This window comes from Oncorhynchus gorbuscha, linkage group LG22, assembly GCF_021184085.1.
Source record: "Oncorhynchus gorbuscha isolate QuinsamMale2020 ecotype Even-year linkage group LG22, OgorEven_v1.0, whole genome shotgun sequence".
Taxonomy (NCBI): Eukaryota; Metazoa; Chordata; class Actinopteri; order Salmoniformes; family Salmonidae; genus Oncorhynchus; species Oncorhynchus gorbuscha.
The window spans coordinates 20,559,824-20,576,219 of NC_060194.1; the positions used below are offsets into that span (position 1 = coordinate 20,559,824).

The following is a 16,396-nucleotide window of genomic DNA, read 5'->3' on the forward strand; positions in this document are numbered from 1 at the left end:
TAATGTATATACGTATATACACTGCTCAAAATAATTAAGGGAACACTAAAATAACACATCCTAGATCTGAATGAATGAAATATTCTTTTTTCTTTACATAGTTGAATGTTCTGGCAACAAAATCACACAGAAATGATCAATGGAAATCAAATGTATCAACCCATGGAGGTCTGGATTTGGAGTCACACTCAAAATTAAAGTGGAAAACCACACTACAGGCTGATCCAACTTTGATGTAATGTCCTTAAAACAAGTCAAAATGATGCTCAGTAGTGCGTGTGGCCTCCACGTGCCTGTATGACCTCCCTACAAAGCCTGGGCATGATCCTGATGAGGTGGCGGATGGTCTCCTGAGGGATCTCCTCCCAGACCTGGACTAAATCATCCGCCAACTCCTGGATAGTCTGTGGTGCAACGTGACGTTGGTGGATGGGAGCGAGACATGATGTCCCAGATGTGCTCAATTGGATTCAGGTCTGGGGAACGGGTGGGCCAGTCCATAGCATCAATGCCTTCCTTTTGCAGGAACTGCTGTCACACTCCAGCCACATGATGTCTAGCATTGTCTTGCAAATCGCATCAGCATATGGTCTCACAAGGGGTCTGAGGATCTCATCTCGGTACCTAATGGCAGTCAGGCTAACTCTGGCGAGCACATGGAGGGCTGTGCGGCCCCCCAAAGAAATGCCACCCCACACCATGACTGACCAACCTCCAAACCAGTCATGCTGGAGGATGTTGCAGGCAGCAGAACGTTCTCCACGGCGTCTCCAGACTCTGTCACATCTGTCACATGTGCTCAGTGTGAACCAGCTTCCATCTGTGAAGAGCACAGGGCGCCAGTGGCGAATTTGGCAATCTTGGTGTTCTCTGGCAAATGCCAAACGTCCTGCACGGTGTTGGGCTGTAAGCACAACCCCCACCTGTGGACGTCGGTCCTCATACCAACCTCGTGGTGTCTGTTTCTGACCGTTTGAGCAGACACATGCACATTTGTGTTCTGCTGGAGGTCATTTTGCAGGGCTCTGGCAGTGCTCCTCCTGCTCCTCCTTGCACAAAGGCGGAGGTAGCGGTCCTGCTGCTGGGTTGTTGCCCTCCTACGACCTCCTCCACATCTCCTGATGTACTGGCCTGTCTCCTGGTAGCGCCTCCATGCTCTGGACACTACGCTGACAGACACAGCAAACCCTTGCCACAGCTCGCATTGATGTGCCATCTTGGGTGAGCTGCACGACCTGAGCCACTTGTGTGGGTTGTAGACTCCGTCTCATGCTACCACTAGAGTGAAAGCACCGCCAGCATTCAAAAGTGACCAAAACATCAGCCAGGAAGCATAGGAACTGAGAAGTGGTCTGTGGCCACCACCTGCAGAACCACTCCTTTATTGGGGGTGTCTTGCTAATTGCCTATAATTTCCACCTGTTGTCTATTCCATTTGCACAACAGCATGTTAAATTTATTGTCAATCAGTGTTGCTTCCTAAGTGGACAGTTTGATTTCACAGAAGTGTGATTGACTTGGAGTTACATTGTGTTGTTTAAGTGTTCCCTTTATTTTTTTGAGCAGTGTATATATATATATATATATACAGATGAAGTCAGAAGTTTACATACACCTTAGCCAAATACATTTTTCACAATTCCTGACATTTAATGCTAGTAAACATTCCCTGTCTTAGGTCAGTTAGGATCACCACTTTATTTTAAGAATGTGAAATGTCAGAATAATAGTAGAAAGAATAATATATTTCAGATTTATTTTCTTTCATCACATTCCCAGTGGGTCAGAAGTTTACATACACTCAATTAGTATTTGGTAGCATTGCATTTAAATTGTTTAACTTGTTTCAAATGTTTCGGGTAGCCTTCCACAAGCTTCTCACAATCAGTTGGGTGAATTCCTCCTGACAGAGCTGGGGTAACTGAGTCAGGTTTGTAGGCCTCCTTGTTCGCACACACTTTTTCAGTTTTGCCCACAAATATTCTATAGGATTGAGGTCAGGGCTTTGTGATGGCCACTCCAATACCTTGACTTTGTTGTCCTTAAACCATTTTGCAGCAACTTTGAAAGTATGCTTGGGGTCATTGTCCATTTGGAAGACCCATTTGCAACGAAGCTTTAACTTCCTGACTGATATCTTGAGATGTTACTTCAATATATTCACATACTTTTCCTCCCTCATGATGCCATCTATTGTGTGAAGTGCACCAGTCAGTCCCTCTTACAGCAAAGCACCCCCACAACATGATGCTGCCACCCCCGTGCTTGGGATGGTGTACTTCGACTTGCAAGCCTCACCCTTTTTCCTCCAAACATAACGATGGTCATTATGGCAAAACAGTTCTATTTTTGTTTCAACAGACCAGAGGACATTTCTCCAAAAAGTACTATCTTTGTCCCCATATGCAGTTGCAAACCATAGTCTATTTTTTGAAGTAGTGGCTTCTTCCTTGCTGGGTTATTTCGATATAGGACTCGTTTTACTGTGGGTTTAGATACTTTTGTACCTGCTTCCTCCATCTTCACAAGGTCCTTTGCTGTTGTTCTGGGATTGATTTGCAGTTTTGGCACCAAAGTAGGTTAATCTCTAGGAGACAGAACGCGTCTCTTTCCTGAGCGGTATGACGGCTGCGTGGTCCCATGGTGTTTATACTTGCGTACTTTTGTTTGTACAGATGAACGTGGTACCTTCAGGCGTTTGGAAATTGCTCCCAAGGATGAACCAGACTTGTGGAGGTGATGATGGCATGATGTCAATTAGCCTATCAGAAGATTCTAAAGCCATGACATAATTTTCTGGAATTTTCCAAGCTGTTTGAAGGCACAGTCAACTTAGTGTATGTAAACTTCTGACCTACTGGAATTGTGATACAGTGAATTATTAGTGAAATAATCAGTCTGTAAACAATTGTTGGAAAAATTACTTGTGTCATGCACAAAGTTGATGTCCTAACCGACTTGCCAAAACTATAGTTTGTTAAGAAGAATTTTGTGGAGTAGTTGAAAAACGAGTTTTAATGACTCCAACCTAATTGTCTGTAAACTTTTGACTTCAATTGTATATGTCTTTCAACACACATGCATGCACACTCACGAACACGCACTAACACTATATTGACCTTGTGTGTTTTTGGTGCTTGTGTTTGTCCAGTGGGTGTCAGTCATGCACAGAGGATTTGGTTTTAGTAACGCGCTCTGTTGTTTTACTCTGCTTAGGTTCATTTCAGTCCCCATAAATTCTTCCCAACCTGTTCTCTCTGCTAATATAATCGTCATATTCAGTAATCTGTGTTAGTTTGATTATGAATCATATGTTGACCTTCCAGATTAGAATAAATAATGCTCTTAACTAAAAAACTATAGCTGCATAATTCACCCAACATGTTTTCTTAAAATGTGTCACTTTTTCCAAAATGGCTGAATATTTCATTCAGTTCTTCATAGATATTTCATATGGCTCAAAGCCTCATCAGATTCAGCAGTTCAACGCTGCTGTCACGGCCAGCTCCTAGAGAGCTCATATTTTTATTTCATCTGCCAGAAAAAGAGATCTCTGAGAAAAATGGTATGCCATCCACTCTGCGACAGAAGATAAGCTTGATAAAAGTGGATTTGTCAAAAACAATGAAAGGGAACTGAGTTTTAGACTGAAATAGCCATTCTTCTTCCTCTTCCTGGCAGCTCCTTATATAGCACCAGTGTCTGATAAGGTCCTTTTCCTCTCCTTTTTAGTTCTCCCTCTTATCATTTAGAAAAACACAGGGCAGAGTTGTACAAGAGCCAACAACAGTGAAAAATGAATCAACATTTATATGGGCCTGACATAAATCTTTTATGTCTGTAAATGTGCCTGGGTGCTTTTGTTGTTTGTTGGTAGGAGTCAGATGGTATCACCGCTATGGGTTACTGTCTGCTGTACACTTTGGATTGGATCTAGCTAAAACTATTTGCTGTACCGTATCCACTCACAGGCCCATAAATTATGATAAAAACCCTAGGTAAATGCTGTGCTTACACTCCTATTCATAACAACAGGGATTATCAGATCAGGGCCTGCATTCAAAAAGCGCCTCAGAATAGGAGTGCTGATCTAGGATCAGTTACCGTTCCCTTATCTGTGTGTTCTCCCCTCTGTGGTGTGTGTGTGGTGCTACAGGAGCTGATCCTGGATGCAGAAGACACGTGGATCCGTCTGGAGGGCCTGGCAGAGATCACAGAATACACTGTGAGGTTGCAGGCTGCCAGGGGATTAGAGACCAGCGACATCATCTCTACAGCCTTCACAACAGGTAAACACACATGCATGCATGCACACACACACACACACACACACACACACACACACACACACACACACACACACACACACACACACACACACACACACACACACACACACACACACACACACACACACACACACACACACACACACACACACACACACACACACACACACACACACACACACACACACACACACCATTCATCCCCACTCCACACTCTATCCAGATTTCAGGGCCATATTCAATAAGCATCTCAGAGTATGATAGCTGATCTAGAATCAGATCCCCCCTGTCCATATAATCTTATTATGATCTAAAATGATCTAAACTTTATGAATACAGGCCCAGTCCTCGTCATTCTCCATTATGTTGAGCTTATGTCATGTGTTCTGTTCTTCTCCGCTCCAGGAAACCGTCTGTTTGCCACCCCTCAGAACTGTGCCCAGCATCTGCTGAACGGGGAGTCTGTGAGCGGCGTCTACACCATTTACATCAACAGAGACGCCAATCAGGGAGTGCAGGTCTACTGTGATATGACCACAGACGAAGGAGGCTGGATCGTAAGTGTCTCATAGCAGGAGATATACCTTGCAGACAGAACCCCAACAGCACCCAATATTATAGTGCATAGGGTGCCATTTGGGACATGTACTTTGTCAATATGTACAGTTGTGGCCAAAAGTTTTTAGAAGGACACAAATATTAATTTTCACCAAATCTGCTGCCTCAGTTTGTATGATGACAATTTGCATATACTCCAAAATGTTATGAAGAGTGATCAGATGAATTGCAATTAATTGCAAAGTCCCTCTTTTCCATGCAAATGAACTGAATCACCAAAAAAACATTTCCACTGCATTTCAGCCCTGCCACAAAAGACCAGCTGACATCATGTCAGTGATTCTCTCGTTAACACAGGTGTAAGTGTTGACGAGGACAAGGTTGGAGATCACTCTGTCATGCTGATTGAGTGTGAATAACAGACTGGAAGCGTCAAAAGGAGGGTGGTGCTTGGAAACATTGTTCTTCCTCTGTCAACCATGGTTACCTGCAAGGAAACACGTGCACAAAAAGGGCTTCACAGGCAAGGATATTGCTGCCAGTAAGATTACACCTAAATCAACCATTTATCGGATCATCAAGAACTTCAAGAAGAACGGTTTAATTGTTGTGAAGCAGGCTTCAGGGCGCCAAAGTAAGTCCAGCAAGCGCCAGGACCGTCTCCTAAAGTTGATTCAGCTGCGTGATCGGGGCACCACCAGTACAGAGCTTGCTCAGGAATGGCAGCAGGCTGGTGTGAGTGCATTTGCACGCACAATGAGGAGAAAGATTTTTGAAGGATAGCCTGGTGTCAAGATGGGCAGCAAAGAAGCCACTTCTCTCCAGGAAAAACATCAGGGACAGACTGATATTCTGCAAAAGGTACAGCGATTGGACTGCTGAGGGCTGGAGTAAAGTAATTTTCTCTGATGAATCCCCTTTCCGATTGTCCGGGGCATTCGGAAAAAAGCTTGTCCAGAGAAGACAAGGTGAGTGCTACCATCAGTCCTGTGTCATGCCAACAGTAAAGCATCCTGAGACCATTCATGTGTGGGGTCGCTTTTGCCTAAGTACACAGCCATGAATAAAGAATGGTACCAACACATCCTCCGAGAGCAACTTCTCCCAACCATCACAGAACAGTTTGGTGACGAACAATGCCTTTTCCAGCATGATGGAGCACCTTGCCATAAGGCAAAAGTGATAACTAAGTGGCTTGGGAAACATCAATATTTTGGGTCCATGGCCAGGAAACTCCCCAGACCTTAACCCCATTGAGAACTTGTGGTCACTCCTCAAGAGGCGGGTGGACAAACAAAACCCCACAAATTCTGACAAACTCCAAGCATTGATTATGCAAGAATGGGCTGCCATCAGTCAGGATGTGGCCCGGAAGTTTAATTGACAGAATGCCAGGGCAGATTGCAGAGGTCTTGAAAAAGAAGGGTCAACACTGCAAATGTTGACTCTTTGCATCAACTTCATGTAATTGTCAATAAAAGTCTTTGCCACTTATGAAATGCTTGTAATTATACTTCAGTATTCCATAGTAAAAAAATATCTAATGACACTGAAGCAGCAGACTTTGTGGAAATTAATATTTGTGTCATTCTCAAAACTTTTGGACACGGCTGTAGGTGGAATCAGAGTGGTGCCACCTGGTCTTCACTCTGTATCTGGTCTGTGTTCCAGGTGTTCCAACGTCGTCAGAATGGCCTTACCGACTTTTCCAGGAAGTGGAGTGACTACAGGGTCGGCTTTGGGAACCTAGAGGATGAATTCTGGCTCGGTAAGTTTTCTCAGCAGCTCATTTCAGCCCCATAACACTTATTAGGAGGTATCTCTTGGGGCTACTTACACTATTTAATATAGGAATAGGGGGTGTTTGTGTTGCAGTCTCTGCTTCTGCTTATCTCTCCCACCTCAGAATTAACAGTTGACTTAATTTACACGTCTTTCTAGTCTGTTGTTCCTAGTCTGTTGTTTCTAGTCTCTCTCCAACCTCTCTTTCTTTCATTACTTTACTTCACAAATACTAGCTCTGTGATTTATTAATGGATGTATTCAGCTCTCATTTCTCTTTGAGATTACATGGTAATTGTTTTTCAGAAATGCTTTGATTTTGATACAAAACAAAAGGGCTCTCTCCTTTGATGCACTCTGGAATATTTCTGCAAAATTCATTATAACATCCATAATTATATTCATTAGAAAAGCTAGAAATGAACAATGTTTCTTCATGGGCTAGTTTTCATGCTGTTGTTTTTGTAAATAGATAAAAGATGACGTCAACATCAATATTTCATAGCAGAGATCCCAACCCTGAGAACTAGTTTTTGTAATTTTATTAGAAAAATATCATTAAAGTAGAGTACACTTTCATAACCAAAAAAAAAGATTGTTAATGAATTTAACCATTAGAACACGTGTCAAACTCATTCCACGGAGGGCCGAGTGTCTGCGGGTTTTCACTCCTCCCTTGGACTGGATTGATGAACTAAGAGGACTAATTAGTAAAGAACTCATCTCACTTGGTTGTCTAGGTCTTAACCTGGTTGTCTAGGTCTTAATTGAAAGGAAAAACCAAAAACCTTCAAACACTAGGCCCTCCGTGGAATGAGTTTGACGCCCCTACTTTAGAATATTGCAGAATATCGATGACCCTGCAGAAGATTAGTCCCCAGTCTTTGTCATGCCTCTTTCTATGTTACCAATTGCCACTGCGTTCCTACCCAAGATGTACTTCAGTATATCATCTACTAATGACACACAGATCCAATGTGCTGGGAAAACAGTATGAATCCTGACTCATTCCTGATTGGTAAAAGCTAAAAGCACTTCTCACCCAGTAGATATTCCTTATGACCTGTTTCATTTCTGCTGACTCAGTGCTGTGCTCACTCCTGTTGGGGACGGTAGGCGTCAGCTCTGGCTGAGCCAGGCTGCATTCCAGATGGCTCCCTATTCCCTATATAGTGCACTACTTTTGACCAAAGTGTTGCAGTGTACAGTATAGGGAATAGGGTGCCATTTAGGTTGCCGCTCCAGTCTACACTGCCAGGCCCATCCCATATCCCCTGTCTGTCATTAACTACTCAGTAGGAGGTCACCTCTGGCTCTGGCAAGCACACCCAATGCTCCTCCTTGCCCAGTCTCGTACTAATAGATAACTGTCTGTCCACACTGCAAAAACACCTCCTGCCATGACAGGAGCACTGTAGCCATGTACTGTACCATTCCTGTGACTGACACTGATATGGTAAAGTTATGACCTCAAGAGAATAGTGGTGCTCTCAGAGGACATCGTAGTGGGCTTCAGATGATGTAAGCACACAGCACCTGATCTTTTTTTTTATCCGACATCGTGCCGCAGAGACTGTGTGTTAGACCTGACATTTGGTTGAACTATCCTGCTATGGACAGAATAACTCTTTCTACAGGGAAACACTTCACATTAAGGTTGCCTCACAGTGAAGAAACAGGAATTAACGGATGCTATTATCAGTAGTTGAAAAGAGAACATTTTCATTTCAGCTGCGGTTTTATCCATTAGTCTGACTGACTAACCCGACCCCGGCCAAATATATTGTCAATTTGAGGACGTATTATAAAGAAACTGACGCAGTTGTGCAATATGCGATCATTTTCGCTCTTTTTAATTTGCCTCTTAATTTCTGTGGAAGTGTAGGAGTAAGCTGGGTAATAAAATGATAAGATATATTAATTTATGAAATATAATGAGAACTGAATACAGCCTCCAAATGCATTTTTAATCTTGCTGGCTATTTCTAATCAGGCTGACGCAAAAGTTTTGCTATCAGGTTAATAGCAGATGATCCTGCATTATGCACTGGGCAAATTGGACTTCACTCAATGTTTAACAAATCTTATTACACCAATTGCTTTTCCCCTGTCACCAGGGATTTATTTTGTTTGTAATGCCGATTGTATCTTTTGCTGACTTGTCGGAGCCCGAGCCCAGTTTCTCCCTCGTTCAGTCCAATGCTTATCATCAGAGGCTTCAAGTTTTTCGTGGGGTAAAAAATAACTGCTATCTGCTATCATGAGGCATGTACAACATCATATGATTTCTAGCTTGAGGTTAAACTTGAAACATCCCTGCCAAGAGGAGAGATTTGTTATCTTGGGAAAGCAAGGTCTAATCTCCCTGGTCCTTATCACAGCCTGTCTGGGCTCTGGGCTGGCAGCAGCAGTGGCAGCAAGGCCAACTGGACCAAAGACTGTTGACTAGAAGATATGGACAAATTTCACTTCACTGTCCACCTCCTCTTATCTCTATGTCATTTCCTGTGTGCATCGGTTCTTACCATGTCAAGATGCAGGTAAAGGTTTATGTCAGACTTGAGTGAGTTAATTAAGCAATAAGGCCCGAGTAGGTGTGGTATATGGCCAATATACCACGGCTAAGGGCTGTTCTTAAGCACGTCGCAACGTGGAGTGCCTGGACACAGTGCTTAGCTGTGGTATATTGGCCATATATCAGAAACCCCTGAGGTGACTTATTGCTATTTTAAACTGGTTACCAACGTAATTAGAGCAGTAAAAATAAATGTTTTGTCATACCCGTGGTATACGATCTGATATACCACGGCTGTCAGCATATCAGCATTCAGGGCTCGAACCACCCAGTTTATAATTTGAACGGCCATTGGTTATCTCTTTTTCTTCTTCAGGTTTGGACAACATACAGAAGCTTGCAGCTCAAGGTCGCTACGAGCTCCGGATCGACATGAAGGATGGCCAGGAGTCTGTCTATGCCAACTATGACAAATTCGCCATTGGTGATGCCAGGAATTTATACAAACTCAGGATAGGAGAGTATAATGGCACAGCTGGTGAGCATTTATTTACTCTATGTGGCACTGATTTAAGATCAACCAACTGATCGGCAGGTAGCCTAGTGGTTAGAGCGTTGGGCCAGTAACTGAAAGGTTGCTGGATTGAATCCCCGAGCTGACAAGGTATAAATCTGTCATTCTCCCCCTGAGCAAGGCAGTTAACCCACTGTTCCCTGGGCACTGAAGACGTGGATGTTGATTAAAGTAGCCCCCTGCACCTCTCTAATTCAGAGGGTTTGGGTTCAAATGCAGAAGACACATTTAATTTGAATGCATTCAGTACAACTGACTAGGTATCCCTATTAAATGTACAGTATGTTACTTTGAACAGTGAAGAGATGCTTAATACTGAACCCAATAGCCTAGCAGTTAAAGGTTGTTAGCTCAAATCCCGAACCGACAAGATGAAGAATCTGTCATTCTGCTCTTGATTAAGGCAGTTAACCAGTCCCCGTACCCACCACAACAGCAGCTCCCTTGGCGCCCATTGTGGCAGCACCCCAAACCTCCAATTTAGAGGGGTTGGGTTAAAAGAGGAAGTCAAGTATTGGTTGGACCTTGTGTGCAATTGACGATCAAAATACAGTTCTTTAGAAAACCATAAAAGCAATTCTCTTCCATCTCTCTTATGGTGTCTTGAAGGTACTTCTTTAAACCCATCCACCCACCGCTTGGCTCCAGCCCTGCAGTATTATTCAGTTCAGACTGTCAGTGTGTCCATGTCTTGTGCTGCTTCCTTCTATTTCATTTATTTCCATTCCCTGTCACAGGGGATGCACTGATCTATCACCAAGGCCGTCCCTTCTCCACCAAGGACAGAGACAATGACATTGCTGTGACCAACTGTGCTCTGTCCTACAAAGGAGCCTGGTGGTACAAAAACTGCCATCGGGCCAACCTGAATGGAAAATATGGCGAGTCGAGACACAGTCAGGTGCGTGTCCCTGTCCTCCATACTGAAACTGAGGGGTGACGACTGACATTAAACACCACAGTCCCTGTCATTTCAATTAGAGACATAAAGAAAGTGAAGGCAGTAAGGCCAGCTCCTTTGTATTTTACTTTAAAGCTCCTGCTGCCTTTACACCAGTGTGATTTTGTTAAAAAGTACAAATCTTGAAAAGAGCTTTTGGTGAGGCTACTACAAAAGGCTTGCAACATCACACAAATTCAGCAGTTTCCCAATCTCCTCAACCTTATGATGACATGAAATGAAACCAGAAAGACATAACAAGAGGAACTAGCGACATTGTACTGTAGGTAAGATAAGACTGTCTGCATACTTTAATCCACTAATTGAATGCTGAGCTACAATGACCACAGTGAGTTCAAACCACAAAATATACGGAAAATGTGTTCCAATGTCCAAAATGTTGCTGAACATTTCAATACTATAGGAAATACCATTGTAAGGAAAAAGGTTGGTCTGATAATAAGGAGAAAGCCTTCATTTGTTACGTTCAAATTAGAAGAGAACTGTCCATTTGAGAACCATATCTAACCATATCTCACTTGGCACATAAGCAATATGTAATCGAAAGTTACATAACTAATACAGTATGTCAGTGTAGGTTTCTAACCAATGTCCTCTCTTGATCTTACAGGGTATCAACTGGCATAACTGGAAGGGTCATGAGTTCTCTATCCCATTCGTAGAGATGAAGATGAGGCCATTTAACTACCGCAGCATCAGTGGCAAGCGAAGGAGGTCCACTCCTCCAGAATAAACCCCTTACCCCTGTACACTCTTACCCCCAATCCAGCTAGCTGTTCCCACTTTTACATAAGGCTGAAAGACAATAGGATGAGCTATGTCATTTATTAAAACAATTGAATGACAATGGTTGTGTTCGCTAGCCCGGAAAACCAGACTGAATTCAGTTCTGTTTCGTGTTTGTTTCACTCCACTAGTGAAACGAGTGAAACATAGTGTGAATCAATCTGAATTTTGAGGCTACTGTATCTATTTGTTAATATAGGAAGAGATGTAAACCACTGGGTTTTTGTGTTTAGCCAGTTGCCCTGTCCTGGTGAGCTCAGAGTAGAGTTCATGAACTTCTCTCTATCTATAAAATACGAGTACATGAGAGCTAAGATTATTTCTCCCGTTTAAAATAGTAATTTTAACCAAATTCTATATGCCCATAAACATGTAAGATATCTCTATTTTTATAACTGATATGGTAAACGTCCATTTATTACATGATATGATTTGATGCCTTGTTATTGAGATTTGTATTGAAATAGCAACCCTCCATGAGTTTTATAGACAAAGGCCTGCATGGAGCAATTCATTGGTCATAGACAAAACATTGCCACTCATAATGAGCTAATCCGTATTAGCCATCACCAAGTGACATACTGTACCAGCCTGTAATAGTGGATTCAACATCAGTTATTTACATATTTATGTCCATATTTATGTCCATGTGGCCAATTTACTTTTGAATGTAATAAAATCCAAAATCCACACCCTGATTGGAATGGAAGAAACGTTGAGCACCAAACAATGATTGTGCACAACTTGAAATGTACAAGCTTATCTCCAGTGCCCATTTATTAAGAAAACAACAGTGAGCAAGTTATTTGCACTGAGGTTATACATAGTATGACCACTGTCATTCAATACTGGTCTGTATACTGCCCTGCATAACTCAAATATATAACATTATTGACCAATATTCACATACAGTATTCTCCTTGAGGAAATTCCAACTCTACAAACAAGTATAAAGTGGTATAAAGATACTGTATGTGAATTAGCACTCTAAAATGTTTCCTCATTGTGCTACTTGCAGTGATGGTGCTAAAAATTGTTCAGACATGAAACCAAAGATTTGCTGAAGAGAAACTGTCAACAGAGCTCCCTTTCTTTGTAACCTCATCCTCACTTCAGCAGATTTTTTTTTTTGGGGGGGGGATTCTTGGTTTTAATCCCAGAAACAATTGTCATGGTTACATTCTGAGCACTTGTTCTTTGTCAAAATTAATTGAAACTGGTGAGCTCATTTCTACACAGTTATTATGTTATGGTGTTCAATAGTCGTCCTATATACAGTACATTCTTCCTGTCTCACCCGTATTTACCTTCTAGCTGTGTTACGCCACCAGAGCAAGTAACATTTGGCCTGCTATAGCGAACCCCTTTGTCCTCAATGTACATTGGATGGATGAATACACTGTTCTACTCATCCAATCATTTTCATCAAACCATTTCATTTAACATTGTTCTCCGTTTTTGTGTGTTTTTTATTGACCAATTAACTTTATTTTCTCTCACCCAATCTCTACAAACTCCACCAACCACACAGTGTGTTTCTAACATAATGACTGTGTATGTGTGTGGTAATTCACTGTCCTTTAGACTTGATGACTTAAAACTTTGGTGATTGTCCATCCTGTAGACTGCTGGTACTAATATATTGGTATAGGAATCAGGAGCTTTATGAAACGCTGATACTACTTCCCCTATTATTCTAATCATAGTTGTTAAGACAGACTTGTTTTGAGAAGGGAGGAGGCTATTGCATGCTAACAGTATGAGCAATACTTCCATGGTAACAAGAAATGTGTAATGAGAATATTCTTGTATTTAAGTGTTGAATTTCTCCTCAGAATTCCAATTGTCAAGTAACTGTTTCAGAGCTGTTAATGCAATGCATCCAAGCTCCCTGACATTGTGTAGTTTTTACTAGAATAGGTTGTGTACTTATTTATTAACTACATAGACTACCTACTGTATGTCTCAGTGCATTTTGTGCAAGGAATGAGAGTGATGAAGCTCTGTAGATAACAGATGGACTGTACTTTATGTAACAAAAGAGGTGTCTCTTTTGGCAAATCCTGGTGTGCCCAAATTCTAACCCGAATGCTTATTGACTCCTCCCCCAAAAAATGTCACGCCGTTTTTCAGGATTTATAATAGTCAATCAATCAGAATTGTACAGCGTTATTGTCCACAAAATCATTTGGTTAGGTGAGGTTTTCTGACAAGATTATCCAGAAGGCCTATTCCAAACTTTGGGACATGTAGTAGTTCTTTATGTTATGGTTCCTTTCTGCAAGGCATAGCCTTTTCCTTCACACCCCTGTTATGCTTGTCAGTATGTCAACCCCCAGAACCTCTGCCAAGAATTCAAGTCTGAGCTAGTAAAGTTATGTTTCAATTGGAGTGACTAAAGAGAGAATATCTACAAAATTCTGCTTGAATTTTGCAGGAAAGGTAATAGAGCGTTAGGACACTGTTTTTGGCTTGTGATGTAATAGGACATCCAGCTATTTGAGGGAACCTCAAATACAAATGCATGTAATCAATGATGGCTGCGAAAATGCTGAGTGCTAAAAAAAAGAATTACAAACAGATCGGGAAATACTGAGGAGGGTAATAAAAGCGAGATAAACTCTTCACAGAATAAAATGTATTGTCAGTAAGAAAGATAATAGAATCTCAATATGCTGAATATAAAGTTATTTTCCGTGCCTTTGCACTTCAGGACTACTGTAGACAACACAACGCACGTGTCTGACAGGAATAGTATACGCGATGCTGTTACTAACTCCATAAGCTGTGAAAACCGAGTCATGTAGATCAAGTATACCTCTCCCAGGCGTCGTCAGACCTCCACCAGACATCGCTGAAGCAGAATAATATGTGAAATAATGTGATTACCACGACTGGCCCCTTAAACCTGCCACTATTGTTCCTACTATTGCTTCCATGCCATCACTTGAAGGAGGGTGAATGTATAGTCCTGATGATAGAATGGAATAACTCGAATGGGAATAACACAGACCACTGTGATTCTATTTCTATGGTTCTGATGCGTCATATAGCCATGAGTTGAAATGTATTTTGACATAATAGGACTTTAGTTCACCACATAATCCACCTCGCAGAATATACTCTAATGCTTTAATCACAGTTCATCACAGTCGATATGTAAATTACCTAAGGGACAATTGCATGGCTGTACAAAAAAAAAACAGATTGTGGGTGAATTATCCCATCACTTTAAGATGATCACATTGGCCTAGAATAATAAGTGCTTCGACATGGATATGTCACACGCCACTCATATTAGATAAGTAAATGATCTAACATGAAATAGCCTACATCATTTTTAAAAATCAGAATGACACATTTCACCTATTGATATGCTGTAGGACTAATATTGCTGTTCCCTTCTTAGTATGCATTCCAAGTGAATGTTGTTGCTGTTGCTCTACCCGGGAGCTGTGGTAGGAGGATCAGATCAATTGGTGAATTTGGGTTGCATCCCATATGGCACCCTATTCCCTATTTTGTGCACTACTTTTGTCCAGAACCCTATGGCCATGATCAAAAGTAGCTCATTTGGGCAGAGCCCTATGGTCCTGGTCAAATGTAGTTGACTAAACAGGAAATCGGGTGCCATTTGGGACACAACCTGTTTTCGAATGTCATAACCCAGAGGCCAAGTTAACATGTGGTCTGCTCTTCTATTTGAACAGATGAGATACTATGAAGTATCTTACTGTTTTATCTGGTCCACAGCATGCAGATCTTTGTATTGACATCTGAGAGAAGGTTTGAAGATTTTTCTGTGTGAAGAGGGGAGTGTAATCAAAAGACTGCATTTATCCAACAAGGTTGAGAACAGACTTCTACAGACTTCTATTAATCATTTGCATAGCAGATGCATAGCAGATGGAAAAGATAATCTAGTGTTTCAGAATTGTCAATCTCCCCCCCCCCCCACATTACTTTACCAATCACAGGTTCACAATGCACTGGAGCAACAACTCACACTGGATCCCAACTCAAACCCACAATCTGTCCCTCTGTTGTGTGATTTAATCAGGCATAGTTAATGAGTGGAATCATTTCCCGTCCTTTATTTATTTCATTGTATTTATGACTACTAGACACAGCTATGTAATTCATTTGTCAGTTGATGCAACATTACTGTTTAGCTGAGAAATAGCCACAAGGATTGTTGAAATGTGTACTTTACCTGTTTGGATTAAGATCCCAGTTCTATAATATCTGTATTATTTGCCATGAAGAATGTGAAGGAAGGTTGGGACTGTGGAAAAGCTCTTTTGATGAGTATCTGGATTGTGTTGGATAATCCTGGATATTACTGATGAGATTAGTTCTAGTTTAACTTAAAACATGTACTGTATAGTTCCTTTTTTAATACATTTTCTACATATTAATAAAATATTCCAATTGTCAATTTTGCTGTTTACAAGTGCAGTTCTTGTTTCAGATGTCCTTTTTTTGTCTCAACTTCCTTTCACATGCTTTATAAATAAACACAACAATCTAACAATAATTTCAATCACGCCAATAGTTTTTTTTAAATAATTCAATACTCTTCTTATCACTTTGCCTATTTTTTACAAAGAATGTCTTCTCATTAACTCACACTTATAGCTTGTTGTGATGATGATGGGGTTCTCTGTGGTGGCTGCAGCAAAGGGTCTGCCATCAAACTAGACGCTAACTGAACCACAGAGTCGGAGCCTAACACAGACACGAGCTGTATTCAAAAATGGCACCCTATTCCCCAAATAGTGCACTACTTTTGACCAGGACCCATAGACCTCTGATCAAAAGTAGTGCACTACATAGTGAATAAGGTCATGACCAGGTCAAGGTCACACAATTTGCATAGGATCATGCTTAAACACACAAAACAGTATCCACCTCAGAATTGTATAATGTTG

General features: G+C 41.5%; 1 protein-coding gene across 3 annotated transcripts in view; it reads left to right on the forward strand.

The window, feature by feature from the left end:
• The window catches only part of LOC124009674 (tenascin-R-like), a 123,880-nt gene extending 107,977 nt beyond the window's left edge, over nt 1-15,903 (forward strand). For all 3 annotated transcript variants that reach the window (XM_046321720.1, XM_046321718.1, XM_046321721.1), the window contains 6 exons: nt 4,157-4,289; nt 4,695-4,846; nt 6,519-6,615; nt 9,521-9,682; nt 10,456-10,619; nt 11,290-15,903. In XM_046321720.1, coding sequence (XP_046177676.1) covers nt 4,157-4,289; nt 4,695-4,846; nt 6,519-6,615; nt 9,521-9,682; nt 10,456-10,619; nt 11,290-11,412 — 831 coding nt within the window. In that variant the 3' untranslated portion in view covers nt 11,413-15,903. The remainder of the gene's footprint in view (nt 1-4,156; nt 4,290-4,694; nt 4,847-6,518; nt 6,616-9,520; nt 9,683-10,455; nt 10,620-11,289) is intronic.
• The last annotated feature ends 493 nt before the right edge of the window (nt 15,904-16,396 follow it).